Source organism: Scyliorhinus torazame, chromosome 17 (assembly GCF_047496885.1).
Source record: "Scyliorhinus torazame isolate Kashiwa2021f chromosome 17, sScyTor2.1, whole genome shotgun sequence".
Lineage (NCBI taxonomy): Eukaryota > Metazoa > Chordata > Chondrichthyes > Carcharhiniformes > Scyliorhinidae > Scyliorhinus > Scyliorhinus torazame.
The window spans coordinates 10,070,456-10,081,302 of NC_092723.1; the positions used below are offsets into that span (position 1 = coordinate 10,070,456).

At 44.5% G+C, this 10,847-nt stretch overlaps 1 protein-coding gene across 1 annotated transcript; it reads left to right on the top strand.

Moving 5' to 3' along the window:
• The first annotated feature begins 877 nt into the window (after positions 1-877).
• On the top strand, positions 878-10,448 carry LOC140393506 (hyaluronidase PH-20-like). Its single transcript, XM_072479824.1, is given in 4 exon segments — positions 878-1,837; positions 6,638-6,727; positions 10,006-10,294; positions 10,297-10,448. Coding segments are annotated over 4 exon segments (1,404 nt in total). The 3' UTR covers positions 10,362-10,448.
• Positions 10,449-10,847: the final 399 nt, after the last annotated feature.

The following is a 10,847-nucleotide window of genomic DNA, read 5'->3' on the forward strand; positions in this document are numbered from 1 at the left end:
GCTGGCCTCGCTCTGCATCGCAAACCAGCTGTCCAGCCAACTGAGCTAAACCGGCCTACATTCTATCACCTCAAGATATCCCAAAACCCTCGACAGCCAATGGAGTGTTTTGTTGTGCGATCACTGCTGGGACTATTGATATGAACTATTAATGCATTCAGACCAAATTATTGCATGTGTTTTCTTCAACACAACTATTGAATAGCGCATGCAAATTTAAAGAGTCCATAAGACATAGGAGCAAAATTAGGCCATTCGGCCCATCGAGTCTGCTCCGTCATTTAATCATGGCTGTTATCTTTCTCATCCCCATTCTACTGCTTTTCCCTATAATCCCTGATCTCCTTATTAATCAACAACCTATCTATATCTGTCCTAAAGACACTCAGTGACTTGGCCTTCGCAGCCTTCTGCGGCAAAGAGTTCCACAGATTCACCACCCTCTGGCTGAAGAAATTCCTCCTCATCTCTGTTTTAAAGGATCTTCCCATTAGTCTGAGATTGTGTCCTCTGGTTCTAGTTTTTCCTACAAGTGGAAACATCCTTTCTACGTCCACTCTATCCAGGCCGCAGTATTCTGTAAATTTCAATAAGATCACCTCATAACCTTCTAAACTCCATCGAGCGCAGACCCAGAGTCCTCAACATGTGCCCATTAGTATATTTTGCAGAATAATGTTTGTACTACTCAGTCTCTCATTTGACCACCTGGTCGATTACATTTTTTTGGGTATATCAAGATTGGGGATCATTGCATAAATGCTACTCATAATGCTGGTTTTCAATTTTAAAAGGGGTTTGATGTGCACATTTTCCATCGTGACAATTTTTGTTCCCGTCTATATTTTTTTTAGAAGCTGCAAAAGGCGTTCTCGTGATGGACCCATCCAACCTTTTAGGAATTTTCAGAGGCTGCATTAATGGTTTGGTCATTTTTTGGCACCTCTTGCACATCCCAGTTTGCTCTGGCCAGCCGCAACTGAAGACTGCACTCCCGCTGAAGAGGAACATTCCATTCCTCGCGATGTGGAATGCACCGACGGATCTTTGCACGAGGAAGTTCGGAGTGACTTTCGACCTAACGTCTTTTCCAATGGTGTCTACCACACGGCGAAGTCCATTTCAGCAGGACGTTAGAATCTTCTTCAATCGTATGATTGGTCTCTATCCTCACTATGACGAGGTGACGGGTCAGGAGTTCAATGGCGGCATCCCACAGCAGCTTAAAATGGATGAGCACTTGCGAAAGGCTGAGCAGGATGTCCGGGAGTTAATCCCATCCAACAAGTCCCGAGGGTTGGCCGTTATTGACTGGGAAAACTGGAGGCCCCTCTGGAGCCGGAACTGGCACCACAAGTTAATCTACCGTCGCCAGTCCATTGAGTTAGTTCAGCAGAAGGACCTCTCCTTAACACCCCAAAGGGCAGCTGAAATTGCCAAGGCTCAATTTGAAGAAGCTGCGAAAAAAATTATATTGAAGTCCCTGCAACTGGGAAAGCAATTAAGACCGAACCAATTATGGGGATATTACTTGTTCCCCAATTGTTACAACTATATGCACAAGAACAGGAATACAACATACACAGGGGTGTGTCCATCACATGCAATATCACAGAACAATGAACTCCTCTGGTTATGGCAAGAAAGCACAGCCCTTTACCCAAGTATTTATCTGTCGAAAATGTTCAGGTCCTCTGACAATGCAAAGCTTTTTGTACAGAATCGTGTCCAAGAGGCGATGAGGGTTGCAGCGCTCTACAAGGAGAACTATTCTCTCCCCGTCTATCCTTACACCAGGATAGTCTACCGTAATTCGCTGAATGAAACCCTCTCTGAGGTAAGACGGAGATAATCAGGTGCTCGCAACAAATCTGGAGCAGAATTTAATCTGTAATCAATGTGAAGCCAGTTGTTGAGGTAGTTTGGTAGCTCATGTAAAATAACATTAAGTTGCAAGTATGTGGCACCTTTAATGCAGTAAGGTTTTGGGGGCAGCACGGTGGCCAGTGATTAGCACTGCTGCATCACGGCGCCGAGGACCCGGGTTCGATCCCGTCCCCGGGTCACTGTGTGGAGTTAGCACATTCTCCTCGTGTCTGCGTTGGGTCTCTCCCCCACAACCCAAAATTAATGGTAAGGTGTTGGGGAGAATTGTAGAACAACGAGATCTAGGAGTACAGGTTCATAGCTCCTTGAAAGTAGAGTCATAGGTGGGCAGGGTGGTGAAGAAGGCATTCGGCATGTTTGGTTTCATTGGTCAGAACATTGAATACAGAATTTGGGACGTCTTCCTGAATGTTGTACAAGACATTAGTAAGGCCACACTTGGAATACTGTGTACAGTCCTGGTCGCCCTATTATTGGAAGGATTTTTTTTTTCTTTTTTTAAAATAAATTTAGAGTACCCAATTGTTTTTTTCCAATTAAGGGGCAATTTAGGGTGGTCAACCCACCTAACCTGCACATCTTTGTGTTGTGGGGGTGAGACCCACGCAGACACGGGGAGAATGTGCAAACTCCACACGGGCAGTGACCCAGGGTCGGGATTCGAACCCGGGTCCTCGGAGCCGTAGTCCCTATGCTAACAACTGCGCCCTGTGTCGCCCTTTGGAAGGATATTATTAAACTAGAAAGGGTGCAGAAAAGATTTAATAGGATGCTACCGGGACTTGATGGTTTCAGTTATAAGGAGCGGCTGGATAAATTGGGACTTTTTTCCCTGGAGCATAGGAGGCTTAGGGGTGATCTTATAGAGATCTATAAAATAGTGAGGGGCATAGATGAGAACATCTTTTCCCAAAGGTAGGGGAGTCTAAAACTAGAGGGCATAGGTTTAAGGTGAGAGGGGAGAGATACAAAAGGGTCCAAAGGGGCAACTTTTTCACACAGAGGGTGGTGAGTGTCTGTAATGATTATTAATGACTTCAAATCCTACCATGGGGCTGAGATGGGAGAATATAATTCAATTAATTTCTAAATGTTGAATAAAATGGTAGTCATTAATAATCATGACAGGCAGCACGGTGGCGCAGTGGTTAGCACTGCAGTCTCACGGCGCTGAGGTCCCAGGTTCGATCCCGGCTCTGGGTTACTGTCCGTGTGGAGTTTGCACATTCTCCCCGTGTTTGCGTGGGTTTCACCCCCACAACACAAAGATGTGCCGGGTAGGTGGATTGAACACGCTAAATTGCCCCTTAATTGGAAAAAATGAATTGGGTATTCTACAGTTATTTAAAAAAAATAATAACCATGACAGTAACCGTGGTTCATGAATGACTTTCAGGGAAGAAAATCTACCATCCTTAGCTTGTCTGACCTACATGGGACTCCCGATCCACAGCAATGTAGTTGGCTCGTGCTTCTTGGCAAAAGCCTTTAAACGAAAAAGCACTGTGGTTGTTCTGACAAGAGATGGGGTGTGGCAAAGGCAGCTCACCACCATGTTGTCAAGAGCAATTAGGGAGGACAATAAATATTGGCCTTGCCAATGACGATCACATGCTTAGAATGAATAAAGGAAAGTTGGAGAGAGATTTCAACAGGTACAATGGAGCAGAGAATCACAGCCATTCAATGAGCATTTGACCCTTGTCCATTCTCCAGCAGAAAGGGGAATTCGGTCTCTGGTCTCCTACTTTCCTCTTACCAGAATTTGAAGTAAAAACATTACTCAGAGGGCTCCCTACCTTGGGCATGGCACAACTAAAACTATCGAAAGAGAAGGATAGATAAAACTAGTGGTAGCTATCCATTTCAGATCGTAGAATCATGGAATCCCTACAGTACTGAAGGAGGCCATTCAGCCCATCGAGTCTGCTCTGGACCTTGGAAAGAGCACCCGACTTAAGCCCACACCCCTACCCAACCCAGTAACCACACCCAACCTTTGGTCACTAAGGGGCAATTTAGCACGGCCAACCCACCTAACCTGCACATCTTTGGATTGTGGTATAATAATGTAGACTCTGATGCTGTGGTTTTCTCGGTATTGGTCAAGTGGGGACGTAGGGGAGACTCAAGCAGTGAGGTATATCATTTATATAATGTTCAATAACAGCTGAGGTCATCTCCCATAAATTGTGGTGAGATTTCACTTGTTGCTAGCATTTAATATTTTTGTTTTGGTGTCACTGAACATGGGCGAAGTGTAGTAACACTTAGCACTGGTAGCAAAAAAAAACCCAAAAGGCAGTAGTTGACGATTGACAGTGCCAAGAGTTGCAGTAGGCAGCCAGCGGTAGCCAAGGCTAGCATAATATAATGGAAGTGCCCTGGGACAGAAGCAGGTCGCTGGCCCTGCCAAAGGAATTCATTTGGTATTTGACAGTGCCAAATGTTTTAGTCCAGAAAAAATGGTGAGGAAGGATAGCGCTGGATTCCAATCTTTCCCTTTGCAAACTTTTCGTTACAGAGCCACACATTAAAAACGTGCACCTCCGAAACACAACCGCCACATTTTCAGTCCGCTCCTATTTTGTCACGGCGCACGTGAATCCCCGGTTGATGTCCATCACCTCAATGCAATTAAACGCTCAATTAATATATTAACATCTAAGAGGGCTGAATCTGGTGTTGGACAATGCGAAGGAGCTACACCTGATAAACGTTAATAGTTCAGTCACACAATACACAGTATTTCACAAGAACACCAGAGAAAGGCAGTGTCAAATACTTTACCGTACTGTGCTAGGAAAGTAAAACTCTCTCTTTTGTATCTGTATTACAGGAGAAGGTTTTGATTTGATCCAGCTTTGCTGGTATGTGCAATCAGTCTGCAGGATCCCTCAGGCAGTCCTCTACTGTGAGATTGTTCCTTCTATTCCCACCTCTTCCCTTCCTGATGCCTGCTCCCTAATCCACTCTTAATGAAAATCGTGCACATTGCCATGCTGTGGTTTGAGGTTTGCGCACTGAGCTCTGTTACCAACATTATTTGATGAATTGCGCCAGTCAGTTGGCAAACATTTTTCTTGTGTGGAAACACTTAAAAATTTCAACCACGGTTGTCATTCCAACAAAGCTCCTTAGTTCTTAGAATTGTATCACTGGGATCTGTTTTTCCAGTCAATATTTTCAGCCTTTTCTCTGTGAGAGAATCATTGACCTTTTTGATTGTCGGGCCATTAGAAACGGTCAAACAAAATCCAGTTCAAGAAAAATCCAAAGAAATTCACCCCCGAACACAGAAACTCATTTCTTTCATATTTGAACACTCTTAATGATTACTCCCCGCGACAGGTTTATCCCCAACATTTAACACTCTGAGTAATTCTTTTTTTTCTCTGTTATCTGTTTTATGTCTTTGGTTGTATTTCTATTGAGGTCCACTGTCCCCTAATTTTCTGGCTTACTTTTAAATGACCACCCCCCAAAAGATACAGTACTCTATAGATAACCCTTAATAACTTCTCAAACAACATCCATAAGTTAAACCCTTTTTAAACGAAGACAGCAGGTTTAAATTTTCTACCGAAACAGGTATTACTTTGAAATCATCAAGTGATTTGGAGACATTCTTTAGATTGCAGAGAGAGATCATAACATTTTCTTGTTGTGAATGCAGCTCTCCAACTCTGAAAACTAAACTAATAGCACTGCTGCTCCCAGCTCAAAAACGAAAGTAAAAGGCAGACAGACAGCCCAGCTCCACCCACACACTGACATCACTGCAGCTATTTGATAAACACCCATTTCTTAAAGATACATCCTCCAGACACTGTGGCCGGATAATCTGCTTCTGGTGGTGTCGGTTGAGTGGCCAGGAGGCCGGGGACAGCTTTTTCAAAATAGTGTCATGGAATCTTTTACATTCACCCGAACAGGCAGGTGAGGCCATGGTTCAATGTCACATCCAGGAAACGGCAGCTCTGACAGTGCAGTGCTCCCTCAGTGCTTCACCGGAATGTCAGTCTTGACTTTGTGCTCGATCAAGCCCTGGTGAGAATCCAGTGCGCAATCATTGTTTTATTGGACTGGCTGTTCGGCAATCAAAGGGTTTTGTTTTAAGGGCAAATAGGACTTCTTTAAGTTCATGCAGATACCCAGTTATGGCTGCCTGCTAGGATTGAAGTTGCTGCATATCTTTATGGTGGCGTCGTGATCCGAACAACATTGGCCTTGTAAATACAAACTTGTGAACTCATTTGTTTTTACTCATACAGACCAGAAATCACTGCTGTGACATTATGAGAAATGTTCAGAACTGTAAGGGTTAATGTTATGTGCTAATCAACCACTAGAGGGAGCTGGATGCAGAACTATATAAAGCATCGATGCTAAGCCTTCTGGGACAGTGTTGAGGAGAAGGCTAGAAGAAAGATTGCAGGAAAGCTAGTGTGTGTGAGAGCAGATCGTAGTTTTTGTATTAGTATAGAAATTAATGGTAGATGAGTGTAGATTGTATATTTATTGTCAGTTGTTTATTATATAGAAGTAAGAGGTCGAATTCAATTAAGTAGTATAAATAAACCTTTAGCTTTGTTTAATACAAAAGCTAGTTGTGCCCTTTGTGAACACTCTGCCAACCATTCTAGGATCTGAACCACAAAGAACACCACAATTGCCACATTGTCGTATTAAAGAGTTTCAGTCATGGGTCTTTTCACGTTAAGAACTAACTGAAATAAAATTTCCCCAGGCCAATCTGATCAGTACAATTGGAGAAAGTGCATCTCTTGGAGCAGCTGGGATCGTTGTTTGGGAAAGCACAAACTCAACTAAAAATAAAGTAAGATTTTCTACCAAACCTTTTACTTTTCATGATTGCAAATTGCTACGAGAATAGCCATAGTTGCCTCCTTTTGTGTCGTCAGGCTGAAGTGAATGGACATTTGTGGTTACAATAACCACTTTGCTGGTGACAGTCAACCAAACTCCACAAGAGGATTCACACCATGGCCCAATAAGTCTGAAATTTGTATGGTAGTCATGGAGAAATAGCTTGATATCTCTCACCGTCAGAGGTGTCTCGAACATAGAATAGTTCAGCAGAGAAAGAGGCCATGCAGCTGGTTCTTTCAAAGTATATCTTCGATTTCTGGTCATATTAATAATGTACAAACAACATAAACCCTCATCGTAGACATAACATAAAAGTGTGTAAATATCTGGAGTGGGCTTCTCCATTGCTCGACGCTGATATCGTAATCGGCGATCAGGCGGCGAATCGACTCCGACACCGAAATCAGGGCCGGCATCGGTTTGACGCCGATCAGCCATGCTCTGCCCCTTCCAAAATGGCGTCACCGCGTCGCTCGCCGTTGCAACGGCATTGGCGCGTCATTGGCCAGCTCTCCCGCGATGCTCCGCCCCCGATGGGCCGGGTTCCTGACGGTGGGGGACACGTGTGGTCACAGCCGTGTGGGAACCCGACATGGCGGCTACGGACTGTGTCGGGATCCGTGCCGCTGGTCGGGGGGGGGGGGCCTCTGCGAGGGCTAAGGGTATTGGTGGGGGGTGGCCAGGGGGTGGGCTGTGGGGTCGCGGATGGCGTGTCAGGTCTGCGGGGGGGCAGCGCCATGTTGTACAGTGCGCCCGCTGCAGGTCGTCAGCCATGCGCATGTGCCGGTGCTAGCCCCTCACCGGTCCCGGAATCGGTGAGGGGTCGGCGCCGATTTTTTCCACATAAACCTCCTGCAGATTCTACGTTTGAACCAGCACTTCGCCGCAGAAACAAAGAATCCAGCCCCTGGTTAGTAATGTGACCAAAGATGATCAGGTTAGTGGGATTGGCCGTGCTAAATTGCCCTTCGTATCCAAAATTTCCCTTAGTGTTGGGTAGGGTTATGGGGATAGGGTGGGGGTGTGGGCTTGGGTATGGTGCTCAAGAGCCGGTGCAGACTCGATGGGCCGAATGGCCTCCTTCTGCACTGTAAATTCTATGGAGGTTCAATATTAATCAAGATAATTTTCGGTGAAGCATAATGGCTTCCATACAAATAGCACAGGGGCCGGTTAGCTCAGTTGGCTAGATGGTTAGTCTGTGGTTCAGAGTAACACTAACATTGTGGGTTTGATACCTGTGCCAGCTGAGGTAAATTTGGGAATTCCCTCCTCACCTGTGCCATGTTTCATGTGGCGAGGTGCCCTTCAAAGCTTTATCATCAACTATCTCTTAAGAGATATCTATGGTCCTTTGTGGGCTATGGCTAATACCTATGTACCTACCAAGGGCACCAAAGAAATATCATCTGGATGAAGTAGTCAACTAAAGGTGGAATGACCTCAGCGTCTGGCAGCATCTGTGGAGAGAAATAGTTATGAGGTGTTAACTCTGTTTCTCTCTGCACAGATGCTGTCGGATCTGTTAAATTTATCTAAAATGTTCTGCTTTTATTACATGGAGTTTTATGTTTAACTACCCTGTATGTTAATCCCTTTAGAATTCAACCAAAGAGGTGTAACATTTGTAATAAATTTTATGGTTAATGTTAGGATCCCTAACGAGAACCCAACTATTTTCAATTTGCGAAACTGTAGGCAAGTATTAGTGCACCATGGGAGTGATAACACTGACCAGTGGGTATCTTTTATGGTAAAACAAACTTTAATTTAATCACAGAATGAACCACATTAATAAACAAATAGCTTGACAGTTAACAGTTACGACAATTCTTTAGTGAAAGAAATTTACTTCCGAAACCTGCCACTATATTCCAATGAAGCAATCCAATATATATTAAATACCACTCATGAATACAGTTCACAACCAGGGTTTTGCTTACTTACTTTTCTCTGTGCAGAATCTTTGGAGAGAGAACCTTTCAGGAAAAAAACTGAAACATCTCTGTTCAGATTAGAGTTCCAGGACCTACTGACTCTTCAGAGAGACCTGGCTCCTCCCTACATTATCTGTACCCAAAGCATAAGGCATTCTTTTGTCTCTTATAAGATGCATCCTGACTTGTTTAGCCAGGACCAAACACAATACACCTCATAAATTATCTACACTCCAGAGTTCCATCAAACATGAACAATATTCCATTAGCTAGCTATCTGTAAACAAGTAAATGCTTCTCAAGATCAATTAGTAGAACACCACCTGAAAAGCAATGATTATCTCACTTTTATGACACCTTAATCACCACTGCAGCAGTCATATTGTTTGTATGCATCTTAACCCAGGTTTTAATAACATTACTGCAAAAAAAATTACAATTTCTTACATTTATCATATTATTGAAATTAGAGCACAGCCTTCTTCAGGGATTTTTAAAATTATAATGTATTTAGTTGAATCCTTCTGTGTCTTGTTGCTTCTCTTATTAAATATCCCATAGGCGGGTTTCTCTGTCCCGCCGCACCAGACCATCGGGATTCTCCATTACGCCGGCTGGTCAATGGGGTTTCCCGTTGTGGGGCAGCCCCACGCCGTTGGGAAACCTCCGGGCGCTGGCAAAATGGAGAATCCCGACGGCGGAGAATTCAGCCCCATATCCCTGATAAAGGGTAAATCAGTGGCCTATTCACTGTTCTATGCTTGCAGCACTCAGCCACTTGGGAAAGTGCAGGTATGGCCTCAGGTGACTTCCACTTTCAATTAGCATATGAATAGAAGTGTCATGTAGGAATTTTGAGGGTATAAGTGCCCGGTCTACTCTTCACGGTTGCAGTGCTTTGGAGTTGCAGTGAATTGGCCGACTGTTGCTCCCTTCCCCGTCAGGATTGATTGCTCCTGGGCGGCAGGGTGGCACAATGGTTAGCACTGAGGACCCGGGTTTGATCCCGGCCCCGGGTCACTGTCCATGTGGAGTTTGCACATTCCCCCATGTCTGCGTGGATCTCACCCCCACATCCCAAAGGTGTGCAGGGTAGGTGGATTGGCCACGCTAAATTACCATGCTTAATTGGAAATAATTGGGTACTCTAAATTTAAACGAAAGGATTGATTACTCCTTTTTAATTCGATTGTTGAAGCACAGCCGGGGACATAACTGCAGCTGGTTAGATTTATTGCCTCATGTTGTAACCTTCGTCCTGCTCACCGCTTTGAGTTGTCTTTTGCAGCATACCTGCACAATGTTGCAGGGTCTCGTCGACACGCTCCTGAATCGCTACGTATTGAATGTCACGCATGCGGCGAGACTATGCAGCAGAGCGCTGTGTCGACACAAGGGCAGGTGTTTACGGAAGAACTGGGAGTCCAGCGACTACCTGCACTTGAACCCAAACAACTTCAAGATACGCAGGAAAAACAACGGGCGTCTTACAGTATTGGGCCAAGCGTCCCTGAAGGATCTCGAGTACATGGCAGAGAAATTCACCTGCCAGTGTTACGTTGGGAAAAACTGTGACTCTCGTTCCCGCATTCACTGACACAGATAAACTTTAATAAACCTGCAATACCTTCTTCAAGAAATTAATTAAGATTATTCAGAGGACCGACATCAATTTTTATGTAAAATATCGAGAAAGGGATCATTTTCACAAACTACTGTCTGATGTACAAAGAGAAGAGACGATCGGCCTGTACGATGATCCTGTTGAAACGTGTGTGTGAATGACATGCAAAAAAAAAACTTTTATTTATACAGTGATTTTCACCATCAGACGTTTCAAAAAATGAAGTAGTTTTTGCAGTGTAGTCACCTGTTGTAACACAGGAAACACGGCAGCCAATTAACACACAACAGCAATGTTTAGACACCCTGCTCTTTTCCAATGTTTGTTGAGGGATTAATATTGGCCAGGGCACCAGGGATAGCTCCCCCTGCCTTTCAGCAAAAGAGTGACCTGGGGTCTTGTACATCCACCTGAGCAGACAGGAGGAGCCTCAGTTTAAAGTTTCGATTGAAAGACAGCATCGCTGACAGATCGGCACTCCCTCCGTCCCGCCTCAATATTTGTGC